At 40.3% G+C, this 18,677-nt stretch overlaps 1 protein-coding gene across 1 annotated transcript; it reads left to right on the forward strand.

The window, feature by feature from the left end:
• Nucleotides 1–3,794: 3,794 nt before the first annotated feature.
• On the forward strand, nt 3,795–17,853 carry slc25a10b (solute carrier family 25 member 10b). The gene is made up of 11 exons (XM_069666730.1): nt 3,795–4,340; nt 10,750–10,869; nt 12,519–12,633; nt 12,718–12,766; nt 12,880–12,921; nt 13,008–13,051; nt 13,136–13,206; nt 14,230–14,322; nt 14,410–14,487; nt 14,598–14,654; nt 16,134–17,853. The coding sequence occupies exons 1-11, from the start codon at nt 4,251–4,253 to the stop codon at nt 16,233–16,235; spliced, it is 861 nt and encodes a 286-aa protein (XP_069522831.1). The 5' UTR covers nt 3,795–4,250; the 3' UTR covers nt 16,236–17,853.
• The last annotated feature ends 824 nt before the right edge of the window (nt 17,854–18,677 follow it).

Here is an 18,677-nt window from a genome sequence, read left to right on the forward strand (position 1 = left end):
TAACCACTTATTGACAATAAATACAAGTGTTTACCACTAAAGTGTTTTTCTTTACACATTAGATTTTAGGCTCATGCGATGGAATAGATGCTATCTGTATCCCGCCGACCCAGTCATGTTTTCAAGGAGTATGAAACAAATGAGGTTGTGTTTAAATGAGTGAGGGTTTAAAAGTGGTTACAACTGAAAAGGCAACTTTACTGTTCTGACTCTACCAGAATGGGTAACTATTAAAAAAGACACAGGTCAGCATTGGGGCGAGGCTATCGGAAATCAGCAACATCTACACACTCATTTCAAGCCTGCTGTATTTTTTTTTTACTTTATTGCCACCGTTTTAAGATAACATGCCATTAACAGGGACAAAAGAAAACACCTTGAGGTTGGGCATCGTTTCACATACATGTTGATATAGGTGAAGCAGAGAGAACATATACCAGCTCTACATTTCTACCTACAAATATATTCATTCACAGACATGTATACACATGCACACTCACATACATACATGTAATAAAACATACGCATGTACCTGCGTAAACATACGTGCAAATAAACTGAAATATGCATACTTACCTATATAGATGAACAGAAAATTACATCAAAATAATAAACCAGAAGAGTCCTAACTGAAGTATTATTATTATTATTATTATTATTATTATTATATTATTATGTAATTATTAATACAAAAATTCTAAATTAATTAATTAACTCAACCGCAGTTGGATGCTAAGCTGATTTCCAACCACAATGAATTGTGGCAGTGGCCATAATACACTTAAGAATGAGAACGCACATGTTTAATAATGTATATAATCAGTAAGTGGAAAATAAAACGTAAACAATTACAGACAGATCTATTTATTATTCAATTTAAATTCACAAAATACCAATATGGATGCTTTTAGTTTGAGTTCAAGTTTGCAGCATTTTTAACCCTTTGGGCCAGTTTAACAGACGAGGCTTAAGCCTAGTCCCGGACTAAAATGCCTGTTTGAGCTGTCTTAACTTAAAGCGAGAGACTTATCTTAAAGTAGTCATAGACTTAGCCTGCTCTGGATTAGACTAAGCTGATTGCAAGAGGGAAGGTGAGAGCTACTCTAGGACTAAATTGAAGCTTAAATGAATCCTTCAAAGAAGCAGGTTTAACTTCTGCTTAGTTCTGTTTGTGAAGAAGCATGGAATATTCTGAATATCTAAATGAAGACAGACGTGCACTACAGAGGCCAGCCAGACGAGTACTTGTGGATAAGTGCTATCTGAAGCTGCACTGCTGTCCTGATCCTCCAATGGAAAATCAGGATCAAGCAGATGTGCCCATGGCTGAGGCCAGCAATGACCAACAAGGACTTGCACACAGAGATGCTTTTACATTGAAGCACAACCAGATGAGATTTCAATATGGAATGCTTCATTATGGCTTATTTTTGCTTTTAAAAAAATGTAATAGTGTGCAGCAAAATTTAATGAGTGACGAAATCAAGGCCGTCTTAAGATCTAGTTAGTGGTGATTTAAATACTCCATTATGTGACAGTGAAATATATTATATACCAAAAACAGGAACACACAGAGTCTGTAAAGGCAGATATCATTCTAAAATGATTAAAAAAAAGATATCTCACAAGAAGTTGAACTTTTCTTGTTATATTTGTATTTGTGTTGAATTTACTGCAAATTGCAGCCCAACCACTTTTTTCTCTTGCTCAGTGAAAGTATTCTGGCTTTTACTTTCAATTACTTGTTGTTCGACACAGTTTTTTTTTTGTATTTATTATTATTATTTATTTTAGTATTAGAGTTTTTTCAGACTCACTTAAGCATTTTGAACACATTCTCTTTGCCTCTGCCGTTGTTTTATCTCCGGATTCACACCAGTCACAGTGTTTTCAATTCCATTCCGGGTTTTTATGAGCACCATTAGACCAACAGCATGTGCTCATACTTAAACTAATGATGCTTAACCCAGGAGTTCTCTTTTAGGCTTACTTACCTTATCCCAGGACTCCATAGTCACTGACTAACTAAGCTACACTTAGGCTACGTTCATGAAAGCCACTTCAAAAGAATTGATGAAATAACTTTGTTTAGACTTAAAGTTTAGCTTTTACTTACATTTTGGCAGGGCTGATTTGGCCCCTTAAGATCTTTGTGAGTTACACCACGTTACTTCGAAAAACAAGTCCCAACATGACCAACCAACATAGCACATTGCAGCTGGGATTTATGGGTTTCATAGCTTTGAAGCTAATTATAGTTGAGTTGTACAACCTCTGTTATTTTGGAGTGTGTCAACTGTGTTGTAAAAGAGTTGCACTGACACAACAGACTCCTTTTATTTGAGACAATATAACTGACAAGATTGCACATTGCAAACAGTCAGACAAAAAAAGGGAACAGATATTCAACGGGGTGTCCATGTGGTCGTTCCTGCATGCTGCTGTGCTTACTCTGCGTATAACAGAAGAACAGATGTAGACTTGTTTCTAGGGAAAAGACCTGCTGCTCTCTTGACTGTGCAAAAAATGTCTCTTTCTAAATATGGGACAAAGAGACAGTAGCTTTCCTGAAGGCCTTTGTAGTTTACAATGTGCGGATATTGGCTAAATTTAAGACATGAAACTAACATCTTGCAGTCTAGATACGAAGAATGAATTAAAAACGGAGATATCATCACTCTTACTTTATGATGCAATTTGGCAGATATGGTAATTTCATTACTACAGTTGAAGTTAGCCTGTCTAGATCTCAATTTATGTGCGGGTTTCAGGTTTGCTCAGCCCTCTTGCAAGTTTTTTATATGCTGTCTTGCTGGCCACAAACGTGGTGGGAGGCATTTTTAAGTTGTCCCCGAAACTGGTTCCATTTTGATGGTCAAATGTCAAGGTCACAGTGACCTCTGAAAAACAAAACGGTTTTGGCCATAAAAATACATTCATATGCTAATTATGACAACATTTCACTGATTTATCTTTGTCTATTAGGTTAAATGATGATTTAATTATGGGTTTTTTTACCCAAGAGGTCAAGGGTCAATTTCCATGTGACATCATAATGTCCTACAAAAAACACTTATCTGGCTATTATTCCATTTTACTTGGACTCAAGGATAAACTGATTAGATTGGTGGTCAAAGGTAAAGAGTCAAGGTTACTGTGACCTCAGAAAACCAGATCTGTGATCAGTTGGTGGACACTTTTCCCTGCTCTACCCCTCGTGTACCGGCTTCCTCTACTGTCTCAAGAACTGTCCATTCTCTGCGGAGACACACAAGTCAAGAGGGATGGTCTCAGGTAGGCTATTATGTTCCTCCTGTTAAATGCAGACCTACGCATTGTTATTTTATGACAAACAAATATAGATGTACTAGAACATGACTTATCAATTAATTCTTAAATGATCTTCCATAAGTAAGCTTCTCTATTTAGGTCTCGTGTGTTCTCCTGTGTGCTTTGCTATGACGGTTTAATCAATTTTAAAAAATCAAAATCTTGGAATTCCACAGTACTACCGTCACTCCTGAGTGTTTAAGGGCTCACAACTGACTTTTTATTATCTTAAACTTTAACTCAAGTGTCTGTAAAACCCCCAAAGTCCGTTTAATTCCCGTAAAGTACGTAACCTGCGGACACATGCCGAAACTAGTCGTTTTTCATGGTCAACTCACTATCGTGTTTTGTGAGAAAGTCTACTATTGTCCTCTTAAAGAGACAGTGACTGCGTGGGCTCTCTGCAGCTGCAGGGATGATGCGTACCACTTTAAATTCCGCATGACAGTTCTCTTTGGTGAGAGTGGGCTGTGTGAGTTTGGGCTACTCGGAGCTTTAGCATTCTCATACCCCGCTGTCGACCTTTGGATCCCGGACCCCGGGGCGGGTAGGCAGCTCCTTCGTCCACGGTGCTAATTGGCTGCGCTCTTCTCCACTGTCTTTAGCTTCTTCCTATTGCGCCTCACATCGTGGTCCAAACACAGCAGCCAGTGCACACACAAACACTGACTACATGCATACACGCACATCATGTGGCGTGAGTGTGCGCGATGCTGCCCAAAGTCCCCCAGTCCGTGGCGCAGTCTCTTATCGTAATGATTGAAGATTAACGAGGTTAACCGCGTCCTGTAGACCACAAGCTACTGCCAGCTGTAGCCTGCAGGCCAGGAAGCCGACAGAGCGGGCGGACAGCGTGTCAAAGCGGACTCAGAGGAAGGAAGTCACCGCTGTAGCTGCTTCTGACTGCAGAGAACAGAGCCATGACCGAGAAACGGATGTCGAGGTGGTATTTCGGGGGACTGGCGTCCTGCGGAGCCGCCTGCTGCACGCATCCTCTGGATCTTCTTAAGGTGAGGGTCTCGGGGGGGTGAGAGTGAGTGTGTATCCCTCCGCTGCTGTCAAGAGGAGTGCAGGCCTGAACACCAGGCTACAGCTGTTTCCAGAAGGAGTCACAGAGGACAGGCTACATTGCAGTTATTTACCCCCTGACGACTCATCGCATTACTGTATGCCTGCACTATATAACATATCCGTAGATATCCTGGCGTGCTTACTAGAGCTGCAGCGAGCTTCTCGTAGCCGTGCCATGCTCTTAGCTATCACATGTCTTCTATGGCATCACTGAAATGTCTATTGGGATGTTCAAGGCTGTGGAAATATAGGGCACAGGCCAGGGCAAAGAACACTAGAAAGCCCAAAGGCATTTATAGTAATAATTTATGAAGAAAACAATGGGATTAAATTTGGTATTTGGCTATCCAGAATGGACAAATGTAGCCTTCATTTTACAGCTAGTAGTTTATTGAGATTTAGTTATGTATGATCAATCTGACCTGTGGGGATACATGTTTTGTCCTTCATAAGGAGCCTATCATCGCCTGACAGCAGGTATGTGTGTGTGTGTGTGTGTGTGTGTCTCGGTGGTTTCATGCATGTTCATTCTTGTTAATTTTTGCCTCACTGTGCTGCTCAGGGGATAAAATCAGTGCATAACCACCCAATGCAAAATCCCCTTTTCACCTTACTTGCGCCTCTCTTTTGGTTGCATTGAAGACAGCAGCACATGACCCTGATAATACTAACTGGTCATCAGGAAGTCATGTGACATGTAAGTATGTAGACAAGGCTGGTAATCACCACACTGCTGTAAAACTGTTCTCTGCAGACAGTGCTTCATTTCTGGCTGAAATTGGTTGTTAGCTGGTGATGCTGTTTACAATGATAGCAGGAGAAGAACTTTGAGTCTGGTGGTGCAGCATTTACAAACTATGAAAGAGGAAAAGAAAGCAGCCAATCACAGACATATCACTTTATGTAAAGGTGTACAAAAGTGAGTTAGGATCTGTGGTTTTAGTGTTGAAGAGAGAAGTATTGCAGGTCATTTACCCCAAAACTTCAGATAAATGTGCTCCTTGAGCCTGCTAAGGTCAAATTTAATGACAGCAGTAAAAACCTTATTTGTTCTTGTCTTTTATGGCTTATTTTTTTTAGGATTTATGGAAAGGAGTGTTTGTGGTTTATGACTCCAGGGTACCATCAAAAGATACAATGACCTAGACTAAAAGGTGTCCTTAATGTGCTCAGCAGCTGCACCAGAGTCACACGGCCATTATGAAGACTCAATAGAGTCAATAGGTGGGAGATCTGTCAGACACTTTAAGAACAGAAATGTGTTTATAGAGTGACTCTCTGCTTGTTTCCAGTTACAGTCCTAATAGGTGTCCTTCAGAAATCTCTGGAATTTTAATAAAATCTCTAAAAACCTTTTTAAAAAAATAGTTTTTTTTAAAAGCGATTTTCACCATGAAGAACAACCGGCTGGAGCAGTAGGAACTCTTCACTGATAACTTTTTATAATTCATTGTGCTATTAAGTTTTACAAGGACTTTAATATAATCTGGCTTCTGCATATATAGAACAAATGCAGCCCCATAGTCAGCTGCTTGAATGGCAGTGGAGTGAAACAGCTGTTTTCACATTTATTGGAGTGTTTCCAACGTAGTCAACGATTTGCCTCTGGTGAATGGTTTCTTTTTTCAGGCTACGTAAGAACTAATTTAAACATGTTCACTTGTTGTTTTCTTTAAATTGTGTAATTTATTAAAAGAAAAATTGGGTCGATGTCAGTTCATTCCTGCAAAGTTCACAGCAGACCATTTCTTGCCGTCCATGTTTGAGAAGGTTCCTGTATGTTTGTTTAGTTTTGGGAGAAGCGTGTTGGGCATTAAGACATTTTAATCCATCCAACGTAACAACTGCAGACTGCCAAATAAGCTGTTTGAAGTTCCTAATCGCAACGTTCCACTTTTTGTGGAAATTTTTTTACACTACCTCTCGATTCCTCTGATAGTGACGAAGACGTATCACTTCCTGGTGTGTTTTAGAGCTCTACAGAGCGACACCTCTCTTTGAAGCAATCTTTGTGCACTCAAGCATGAGTCGTTTTAAGGTCACATAAATCCAACAGGGATTTAGACAGTGCAGTGAGCACAGCAGAGCTGCATGCCTGGCACATGGTCATATGTGGCTGTAATTTTAGTTTAAGTAGCTGGACCTTAACACGTCTTGTGTTGTGCAGCTAACTGAATATAAAATTAACAAATGGACACAAGGCTTAATGTTTTACTTTCTGCTTCAAGATTGAATGGTAGCCTTTTTTACACTTTGTCCCCAAAATGTTAGGACACTGCAACATTGATGAAAACAGCCTCAGATAAAAGCTGAGTCAGTTTTATATCTTTGAAGTCAGTATTTCTCTTCAGATCGAGTGTGCTGCAGGAAAGAACCAGTAAAACAATAGATGTAGTCACTCTACAAATATTAATGGTGTGTGCTGTAGTCATGTGGTTCTACACCAATCTAAATACCAAAGTAGTAATGAGGTGCGGAGTGACATAGCATACACAATGTCTGGCCAACTATCAGTGCTGGTTTTCACAAGGATGTGCTCTGGATAATAAAAGGAAAGCCTGTCTTATAAGTTTCCTCTTAAGTGTTGCTGAGTACATAGTATAAAAGGAGGATAAAATATTAACAGAGAATTTGAGAATATGTGAAAGAACATTATAAAACATCATTGAGAAATTCTCATCCGTGCAAACTGTGTCTCAATCCAGGGGCTGCAGCCTTTGAAGGAGGCGGTCTACGGAGGATGCGCCATTCATAGCCTGTGTAGACGGCCAAAGCCGAACTGAAATGAGACTGTCCGGTTGACGGACGCACCTGTTACTAAAAAGATATTTGATTCAAGGACCCTTTCGTTTTTATTCACGTGTGTATTGCTAGCTATTCAATTGAGTTGAAACCAAAAACTTTTACATTTAAAGTGTATTCCTCGGCCGCTTAAGAGCCAGCCATCTTGTTTAAATTGGCGCGCAATGAATCGAATCGGGACAGCCTTCGACAGCCTTCGACACGCTGCTGTGACGCAGTCGGCCTTCAAATAAAGCCTTCGAAGGCTGCAGCCCTTGAATTTGGGACACAGCTACAGTCTCTCCCTACAATACAGTGAGAGTCCGCACTGCTCACACATCAGTGATGTTGTAGCACCATGATGGTAATGAATGAATCCATCAGTTTTAAGGACAGCTAATGTCACTGTGTAGAAATGAGAGTGTGTGATGAAAGCTGATGGTAACACTGTATGAATCACTGTGTTCTGCTGCTGCAGAGTGTTTCTCACCGTTTCTCACGTGGTTCAATTTAAGTAATGTTGAGTGAATTTCAGCTGCTGTTGTAACCTTTTCTCTGCTGCAAGCTTGGACGCAACTTCTCCCACCACAGCCTGAGCACAACAAAGGGGATAATGTTAACAACAGGAAGTTAAATGCCAGTGTTGTTCAACATGTTGTAAGCGTCTTTACTAAGTAATCAAATGAGGATATTTATCAAAGAAATGCAAATGAATAAAAAACGTTGGAAGAAATGATCAGTGGTCTGCTGTCATGTAATACATGTCACCAAGCTTTCTTATGATCAAAACTAATTATTGACTCCCTAATGTTGTTCATTTTTAATAACAGTGGGCTTATTCATTTGGGACAAAGATTTGTTAAATGATTACATGATGAGATTTAATCATCACAAGATGACTCTGCTAAAAGTTGATCATCAGTCAAACTCTGGTCCAGTCCTACTTTACAGCCTAAACTCAGACGGTCCAAAATGCACGACTGCAATTCTTTTATTGTGATTCCCCACAGAGCTCCAGGCCGAGTCCTATTTATAGAGAATTGTTGAAACATTTCACCCTCAAAGCATTTTAAAAACAATTGAAGTGAAAGTTAATCTTCAGTGTCAGTGACGCAGATGGTGACTCTGTAGCAACAACTTTCAAAGTTTAGAAAATACAGGCCTTACAAAGCTGCACACTAATCACATACCTGCAAAAGCCAACAACAGTTTATCTAAATTTAGAGGGACTAAAGTATAATTTAGTAGCAGGGAAATGAAAATGTGACTTTCAGCAGGGACGCAGTGCTCGACAGAATCATGTCTAACGTAGCAAAGATTACAAAGTCATGTTCTTAGAGGTTCTTAGATTTCTTGTGTGTGTGAACCCAGACGCCATCAGATAGTCTGCTCTGCTGATGCCCAAACTGATACAGCAGGGCTGCTGAACAATATGTTTCTAACCTCATCTAAAGAGACTTTTAGCCGCTCATCAACTCATCTGGTTGTAATATTTCACAGTGATGTCTGTGTGTAACCCGCTACACAGTAACCTGCTGGGGGCTCAATATGACACTTGTCTTAACATGTTTATAAACCTTGTGGTCTTTTTTTTATTTGAGCTTTAAGAGAAATAACTGTAAATATAAATTCTCTGTATATCCAGATTAAATTCCCAGAAGTTATCGTGCCAGTATATAGCTGTTCTCCCTGACCTTCCAGTTAGACATGTTAACATCTACTCCACTACTGGATTGGCACATTCGGTAGACCTCCATGCTCCTCTCAGGAGGAGCATTTACATGGAGCCTACTATGGTGATTAATAGTTTGTTTAAAAACGGAATAAAAACTGACCATACAAACACATCAATCAGAAAAACAAGCCAAAAATGATTAAAATATTGCCACTTTATTCTTTTTCTATGGGTGCTTAACCACCACATACTGGAGTTGGGACTTTATTTGAAGCCACAAAATAAAGCGCAAATACTGCACTAAGCAGACAGTAGTTATTCATAATCATAGAGCTGATCAAACACATGCCAAAGAGAGATCATGGAAAAGGTTGGTGCTGAAAGGCCGACCTGGATTGCATCACTTCTGTGAATGTCACACAGCTGTTTCAATAAGACGCTTTATAAACAGCAGACTCTGTTAGACTCCGTGTAAACATTTAACCAGAAATCTTTAATCAGAATGAAAATAAGTGTGCATGTGGCTGCAGCAAGTGTGAGCGTGCTAACGTGCTGATGTTAGCATCTAGCCCAAAGCACCACTGTGTCTCAATACAACCTCACAGAGCTGCTAGCATGGCTGTAGACTTGTGTTTTGTCGTGAGGAAGTTATGACAGCAACGTGTTGCAGCAAGTAATTTTAAACTACATTTGTATGTTAGAAAATTCAATAATTTGCTTCCTGGAGCAGAATAAAGCCTAAGCTTTGTATGAACAGCAGTAAATGCTACATCCCGTTGAACAGCACTGTGTATGATGGAAACTTTCCTGGTCTTGTTTGTGCAACCATTAGTTCTGCCTAACCTCAAACATACCTCAAGGCTCAATGCTAATATTTGAGTTTTTGGAGCTAACAAAATTAGAGACAATATTTTTAACATGCTGTCAGTCTCGCCTTGTGCTAAAAATCAGACTTGAGGACTGTTAAACAAAAATAGACAAAATAATTCAAGAATGAAATCAAGTCGTTTAAATAAAGGCTAGTGATAAGCCAAGGAAACATTGTGTTTTGAAGAGCTTTGTGGCCTTCAAACTGAAGAACTGATTAGAGCAGAGGACAAAGGCCACACTGTAGAGTTGCTGACCTCCTCTGACAAGGACTGATGACACGCACACACACATGTAAGAGCATGTATGGCATTTCCACCTCTGGGGAAGGCCTTTATTTACTAGGCAGCACATTTCTCTTTAAAGAGGGGGTATTATGCTGTTTCACATTTTAATACATATATATAAAATGTTACAATGTTGGATGTCCAGACTAAACGTGGGTGAAATTTCAAATCTGTAGGTAAAAGTATGTTGGAGAATCCCCAGGCTTCTCAGCTTGGTCTGCAGGCTGCCGTGAACGGCAGGTTTCAGACAGTTTTTTCTACACGCTGCACTAAGTGCTGCCTCAGCAGACTTCGGAGAGCTGGCCAATCAGAAGAAAGTTGGCTTGTAGGGGCGGGGTTTCTTAAAGGGACATAGCTGACTGTGGGATCCCGTGTTATAGATGCTAAATGTCAGAATATCTTGCCCTTTGCTGATTAGATTTTGATCATTCTTTTGTGAAGTTTTCTTTCTTTCCCTCAGGTTTATGAAAGTGCAAAACAAAGGTGTTTAAGTATAACAAATTTAAATACCGGTATTTAACCCTTTGACACATTAAGTTGTGTAAATATGTGAAATGATGTCTAAGTTTCCCTACAAGACAGAACAAAAAGAACAAAATAATAGTAAGGCCACTTATTGTCTGTGTCTGCAGATTTGTTGGCTGGATGTTTCTTCAAGTTTTTTCATAATTATGTCGCTATGGTGACTAGCTTAGATTGAAATTGACATCCCTGCTAACACACGTCTGTCTTCTCCAGGTACACCTGCAGACCCAGCAGGAGGTGAAGAAGAGGATGGTGGGGATGGCTATTCATGTAGTGAAGAACGATGGTGTGCTGGCTCTTTACAACGGCCTCTCTGCCTCCCTCTGCAGACAGGTGTGTGTGTGTCTGTCTGTGTCTGTGTCTGTGTCTGTGTCTGTGTGTCTGTGTATGTGTGCGTGTGCGGCCAAGACGGTAGCAAGTTGCAGACAAAACATAAAGAAATCAGATAACAGATAAAACTCTGAAACATACTGAAACAGATAGTGTTACTTTAATAAGGCTAAAGGTGAAACAGTAGAGCACGATTAAGGATAGAGTCAGTTATAATATAGTTTAATACAGTGCTGAATTTCTGAAAATGAGTTTGAGCACCTTTAATATTAGTGATTAGAGTGCTGATGGCTCTCTGCAGTCAGAAGGATGTTGTCATATCCTCATGCAAGGTTCTCAAACATACTGAAAATAATAAAATATGAATTTTTATGTTTCGTTATTGTAAATGCCTGCAAATGGACTGCACAGTGCATTTCTAGCCCACCAATCAGTGCTCTAAACTACATTCCATTTACCCCATTAACACACACACACATTCATTGTGTCTGATATGTTTATTTTCTGCAAAATATGTTTAATTACCTTGTAAAAATCCTCCCAAGGCATCTCCTCCTTCTCCCTCAATAAAAACCTGAATCTGCATAGGCCCCGCCCACTATGTACCAGCTTCTCCTTTTATAAAATTACAGCCGAAACCAAAACACGTCTCTGCCATCATTTAGTGGCAATTTGTCGAAACTTAGCTAGCTTGAAATGTTTTAAAATGTTTTACAATGCTGCATACAGCTGGCTCGCGCATCGCCGAAGTGGTTGCCATAGGTTACACATTATGATATGCATAGCATCACCGCGTCCATTAACGGATTGGCTCCTTAGGTTTGTGACGTCTCAAACCTGCCAATCTGAACATGTGTTGTTCAGCCTGTCCTTGGTACACTGCAGTTTAAAAGCAGACAGGCCCAGCCATGGAGATGTTCACTGGAGGGGGTCTTTAAGTTATACAGCAATTTTCTAAATAAAGTTACAAAGTGCTCTGCATGGTTAAACAAGGATTTAACTGCAATGAGACATTGAGTCCTGCAACTGAAAATAACAGGAACAAATAAAAGAATAAGACATGTTGGAAACAAAACAGCTGCTCGCATTGATACAAAAAAGGTCATTTTGAGAAGAGATTTCAAAATGATTTTTCACTTAGCAGTCTTTAATTTGTGTCTCTTTGATGCTTTTTTTTCTCTGAATGAAATAAAATTTGGATAGAACACGACAAAGCATATTCTTGACCACCATAATTGGCATGTTTCCTGTTAGAGAAAGAGATCGTATGGATGATGACTTTATAACAAGTTTGGGAACATTTTCTGTAATAGGTGTGTTTTATTTTTTTGTCATGTCATGAGGAAATACTGACTTCAATGTGTAGTGGCTATCATAGCTTGAACAAAATATTGTCTTTTAGCTACATGAGAGTATCAGTAGATGGGAATGGATAGATTATAGGGAATAAGATGATTGCAGTGTGCAGCAGCAGGTCTGTAGAGACGTTTTTGAGTAGTTTCAGTATAATTGGAGAGAAAAAAGAGTGTTTCAATCACAGCTACAGGATGTTGATGAAGAAGAGTCGGATGAGTTTTATCATTTAAAAGGCTCTCCTCTCCTCTCCTCTCCTCTCCTCTCCTCTCCTCTCCTCTCCTCTCCTCTCCTCTCAGATGTCCTACTCCCTCACCAGATTTGCCATCTATGAGACAGTGAGGGACATGATGGGCACCAAAAGCCAGGGCCCCATGCCTTTCTACCAGAAGGTCCTGCTGGGAGCCTTCGGAGGTGGGAACACACACACACGCACATGCACACACACACACACACACACACATGCAGCTTGATTCACACAGGATTGTTTGCCCACAGGTTTCACTGGTGGGTTTGTTGGCACGCCAGCAGACATGGTGAATGTCAGGTAATATATGCCACAAGAATTCTGATATTCTTTAATCTATAAGCAAAATTCATATTACCCCAAATAAGCTGTAGTAATTTTTCGATTTTCATCTGAATTGTTTTTGCTTTTAGGATGCAGAATGACATGAAACTCCCGCCAGAACTGAGGAGGAAGTGAGCGACATGATTTACTAGCTAAAAATGTTTAGATGGTTTAGTCTTTCGTAACTTAATCTGGATGTTTTATTTCCTTCTTTTAGCTACAAACATGCCATTGATGGGCTCTACAGAGTCTTCAGAGAAGGTAAATCCACAGCAACAGTTTAAGCAACCTTACACAAAGCCCACAGTGGCATTATTTCTGACCTCTGACCTGTGTGTCTCACAGAGGGTGTGAGGAGACTGTTCTCCGGAGCCACCATGGCCTCCAGCAGAGGAGCGCTGGTCACTGTGGGACAGGCAAGTCACGCTGTCGACGGCCTGATATTTAAGTTTGCTGCAGGATTAAAGACATCTGAGGGAATCTGTTCCTTCATGTTTGTGTTGTACTTTATTCTACCTGAGCTAAAGCAGAAACCAGTCACATCAATATTTCTCTTAAGTACATTAAAATAAATTTGGTATTCATGTCACATCCAGACTCCATCTTTAAGCCCTGTAACAAGACACTGGAATAACCATGAGTTAAATTAAAGCTACATTATTTTACTCATGCTCAATCGATCTGCTAGATGAATAGGCGGTCTGTTCAAATGGCTCCATTTAAGTAATGCATAATGAATAATGCATTAAACCATATGGCTTCAGGCCTCTGATCATTTGAAGTGAGTGTTGTAAAGCATATTAACTTCAAACCACAGCATTTCACGTCCCATTATAATATATATATATATGGATTGTAGGCCATATAAAGAGGTGTAGTATAGACTCATGTTTCAAATCTGTAGGTAAAAGTATGTTGGAGTAATCCCCAGGCTTCTCAGATCAGTCTGCAGGCTGCTGTGAACACCAGGTTTCACACACGTTTTTCTACACGCCTCAGCAGGCTTCAGAGAGCAGGCCAATCAGAAGAAAGCAGGCTTGTAGGGGCGGGGTCTCTTAAAGTGACGGAGCTGACTGAGTGGTTTCAGGCAGAGGCTGTATGAGGGCCTGCACAGAGCACCAGTGTGAGAAAAATGAGGAGTTTTATTTTACTGTAAATTATGCTAAGCTACTCCACAGGTATCAGCATTAGCATAATATCCCCTCTTTAATGAGGAATGATAATATTGTCAAATGCTCCCTGATCGATCAACATGCTATGGGTGTTTTTTTTCTTCATCAACTGAATGTGCAGCTTTTTAGACATCTTCACATTGTCTGTGATTACCCTATATTCAGAGAAACCAGCTTACTGTATTAAAGAGATAATAAATACACATTTTATTTAACATTAACATGTCACACATTTTTTCCCCTTCTGCTTACTATTCCCTCCTTTAGTTGGCGTGTTACGACCAGGCCAAGCAGCTGGTCCTGGGAACAGGCGTGATGGGAGACAACATACTCACACACTTCCTCTCCAGCTTCATTGCTGTAAGTACGAAGTTTTGAAGGCCTGAATGAATCGGTGTAAAGGTTACAGAGCTCTATATTGAGAACTGACGGGCTGCTCCTCTGCAGGGAGGCTGTGCTACATTCTTGTGTCAACCTCTGGACGTCATGAAGACGAGGCTCATGAGCTCGAAGGGAGAGTACACAGTGAGTGGACCCCTTCATCACCTCCTTTAGTCTTTTCATTCCTCTGTTTCTGTCATCCGTCTTCTTTATTTCTCTGTTTCTCTTCTAATCCAGTGTGTCTCTGCTTTCAGGGGGTGACACACTGTTTAAGAGAAACTGCCAAGCTGGGCCCGCTGGCATTTTACAAGGTAAAAACACAGTCCTCCACACCATACATAAACTCCGCTGTGGTTACTTAGTGACACTTTAATCAGAGGTTCTTGGTCACATGTACTTTATTATTTCAGTTATTCAGCTCACTGTCACACTTTGATGCTTTTATTCACACAGTTTCCTGGCTGTAGCACAGCAGTAACAAAGGACACCTCTGCCCTGAATACAACTATTCGTAAAACAATAAAAAGACTAAATGAATTAAAGTTTGGAGACTCCTGGTCCAGAGGTCAAAGTTTGAGTGTTTGTCACTGATGTAAAAAGTTTGGCACCTGTCATTTTAAAACTCACACCAATACTTCCTCATTGCTTTTTTAAAGAGACAGTCACTGCAAAGTCTTAAAGAGTAGAATAGAATATCGTTATTGTCATTGCACCAGGTACAACAAAGGCAAACACACCTCGACATTAAGCCATGAAAACTTACTTTAGCTTTTAGCCTGTTTAGCATTATTGATTGAGTGGATGAATGAACAGAAAGCTTTATTGCCCCTCAGTGAATCTCTTGAATTATGGATGTACTCATATTAAACATTATACCGTCAGACACTCACTTTAATGTAAACCCATCCACGCCAATATCAGACACTCAGAGCAACAGCTGCTCACCCAGGAGACAGAGGTTCAAGTCCTGTGTGAAACCAAAAGTCAATGTTGAGTTCTGAAACTTCACCATGTAGTTTTTACAGTTTCTTGTTAAAGTGGTAATCTCTAAGATATGGCGATGTTAGTTTGCCTTCATCTGAGCGTTGAGTTTGTTTCTTTTTCTTTTGATTTTCACTTATTTTTGAAGTTGTATCTGTAGTCATCCATCTTGTCTTTGTTTGTTCAGCCATAGTAGATTACTGTTTACTCGCAAGACTTGCAGAGACTGGAAAAGCAATTAGCTCTCTAGCTAGCGTCTCCCTTTTATTCTACATAGAATGATATGTCTTTTATTGCTGAACAAGGTACACATGAGCATTTACTGCTAGTATTCGTTTGTAGGATGTAAAGCAAACCGCGAGCAACTTAAAAATTCAAGTTTGAAGTATTTTTTTCTCCAACATCACTGCTAACAAAGCGCTATCTGCCCACAGCGTGCAACAGTTACCAACACAAGTCTGTCTATATAATCCCACGCTGCCTCTGCTGGCTCAGCTGTCTATCAGCAAAGCTCGCCCACTTAGAGGTTAAAGGCTAAAGGAGCATTTCTGATGAAGTGCCATTTCACTTCTGGAACGACATCATTTTAACTGTGAAATCACTTCAACGTGATTTTGCCTGCAAAAGATGTACTTGACATGAACACATGCTGTTGCTATGTGAAGTGTGATAAATTGTCTTTGTCTACTGTAGCCAGTAACCCACCTCATTAATGAAAAGTATTTTAAAGTGCTTTTAAGAGTGAGAACTTTTTGCTTCAAATGTAATGTGATAAAATTACAGTAATCTAATGCCACATTTTGTTGCAGGGTCTCGTCCCCGCAGGGATCCGCTTGGTTCCTCACACAGTGCTCACCTTCATCTTCCTCGAGCAGCTCAAGAAAAACTTCGGCATTTGCATCATCTCCTGAGCTCACCCTCTGACCCGCCACTCTTCAACTACCCACCAACACTGCTGCTCCCCCATCAGCGCTCCGCTCTTAGCATTTAGTCGAAAACAAGAAAGGGAAGAAGAGGATTCATGTTCAGATGTTATGATGTGCTTGTACATTTCTCCTTTTGCTCTCCCTCTGTTTTACAGCCAGCGGTGAGAGGATTCAATATATCGAGCAATAGCACCAACTTCTGGACGGGACAAATACTGGAATTAAACTTTCTCTATCAGTGTAGATTATTATGATGATGTTAAGAAAGAGGATACTAAACTTAAAGGTGCTGCAACAGGTTTATTAGCATAACCTAAGGATTAACAGTAGCTCTAGCAGATGTATAAAGTAGTTGTCTAGTGTAATTCTGGTGTGGTTAGTTACATGACAGGATGAGACGTGTTGCGATTGAGAGTTAATTTTTAGTTAAGGAGCCATTTGTCGAGTTAGCCGGATCAGATTTTGGGATCTCAGCAGTTCAAAATGCAAACAAACACAGTGTAGCCTTGTTGTCGGTGCCATTCTGAAAGATTTCCCAAGAGACCTCACTAAGACGTGACTCGACAGATGTTCATTTATAATCATTCCCATCTGTGCTGACCAAATAAGACGCACCCTGAGGTTTCGCAGATTTATTTGCTTTTCTTGCCTAGATTAACATGTCAGAACTGGAAATAGACTACAAGCAGGTTAAATGTTTTGTTTTTCATTCCGATCTGATGTCATAATTTCACGCCCATTTCTGTCTGAGAAGAGGACCAAGTGTGCCAAGTGTGTGTGTTGTTTTAAGTAAGGAGGGAGTTTGTGGGGAAACTGTGAAGCACAGAGCAGATAATGCTGATGGAGATGGCTGAGGCTCTTTTAGTTTTCAATCTATTTCTGTATGATTAATTGATCTCTTCTTACTGTTTGACTAGAGATGCCAGTAGAGATCTTCTGTACTGTACCAGTGTACATTTAGCATTTCCGTCTGTAATTAGCTGAACGCACATCAGACTTTATGACTCAGGATGCTTCTCCATTTAATAAGGCACTTTATTAACGTCCCTGGACTCATGCTGACTAACCTGCTGCGTAGACACACATGCTGCAAACTAAAACTTGTGCTAAAGGTAGAGATGTTTTCAGGTGTGTAGAAGTTACACTGTTAATGGTTCCAACTGAGGGTACTTGTTTGATGATGACTTTGACGGTTCAGTGATATGATGCATTTCCTCTTCTGTGCCTGCTCTGTTGACAGAGACCTTGTAAAGCCTTACAGTAAGCATCCTCCAGGGGGCAGTGTAGCGACGTGTGATCGGTGGCCAACCAGCTGAACGATCCTCTCTTGAGCATCCTGAACCTTCATCCAAAGGTGCATTTATAAAAAGGAGCCTGAAACTTAGTGAAACCTCAGATATTGACTGTATATCTGCACGTAGTTGTGTTCAGGCTTTCCTCAACCAGGTGAAGTACTGTAGATCTGCCATAGTACGTGATGCTAGCCCCCACTGTATTCATATGCACAGACATGAAACTGGAGGGACCCACAGTTCTGGGTGTATTTGTATTTTGTAGATCACTAACCAATGATTTTGGAATTAAAATACTAATGAAAAACGTGTTTTTGTGCTGTTTGTTTACTTTTTTTAATGCAGAATGTCACATTCATAGAATGAATGTGGTTTTTGTTGTTTCATAGATAAGCTGCAGGTCTTGCAGGCAGTGTTAAATCTACATCGTAACACACAAACATGATGAGTTTTGTCTTCCTGCATTCGACCTCATCCTCTGGGATTTGCCCTCATCGACACAAGGACGTCTTTTAATATGTCAGTTAATATGCAAGCATTTCAAACCAGTCCACAGACCTTATATCAGCACTTTAACAGAATTACAGTCTCCCAGCATGCACCGCTGCTGTACCATCCACAGTTCAGCGATCTTCACCTGTAATGATGAATGGTGCCTGTGTGACTCAGTTCCTCAGCCTAGATGAACGCTGCTGTCCATTCCTTTATTAATACGATCCATCACATGCAAAGCATGAATGACTGTAACCACTCACCTCCATCAGCACATGTATGTGTGGGAACTCGTGAGCCCTATGTCTCTGCATGCACTCATTATCACAGTCAGAAGAGTTATTTCTGCTCAGCTGAGGTCCATTCAACCTTTTTACACGGTGGCCATTTTTCCCCTGACTTCATGTTCAGGGTGGGGAGCTCATTGCTTTTATCATTCTCCTGCTGCCGTATGCCCGTTTGTAAGTGTATAGACGATTGAAAGTGAAAGTCAACAGGCAAATTTGGCCATATTTCAAAGTAAAACAACATATCTGATATTCAATTAGCTAGGCCTACCTATTGACAACAGCTGATGCTAACAGGGCTAACTAGATCACATTGTGTTAGCTAACATTACGTAAGCTAATAAGGACGTTAACTA

This window comes from Semicossyphus pulcher, unplaced genomic scaffold (genome assembly GCF_022749685.1).
Source record: "Semicossyphus pulcher isolate SPU_LCO1_2020_fin unplaced genomic scaffold, fSemPul1.0.p SCAF_17, whole genome shotgun sequence".
Lineage (NCBI taxonomy): Eukaryota > Metazoa > Chordata > Actinopteri > Labriformes > Labridae > Semicossyphus > Semicossyphus pulcher.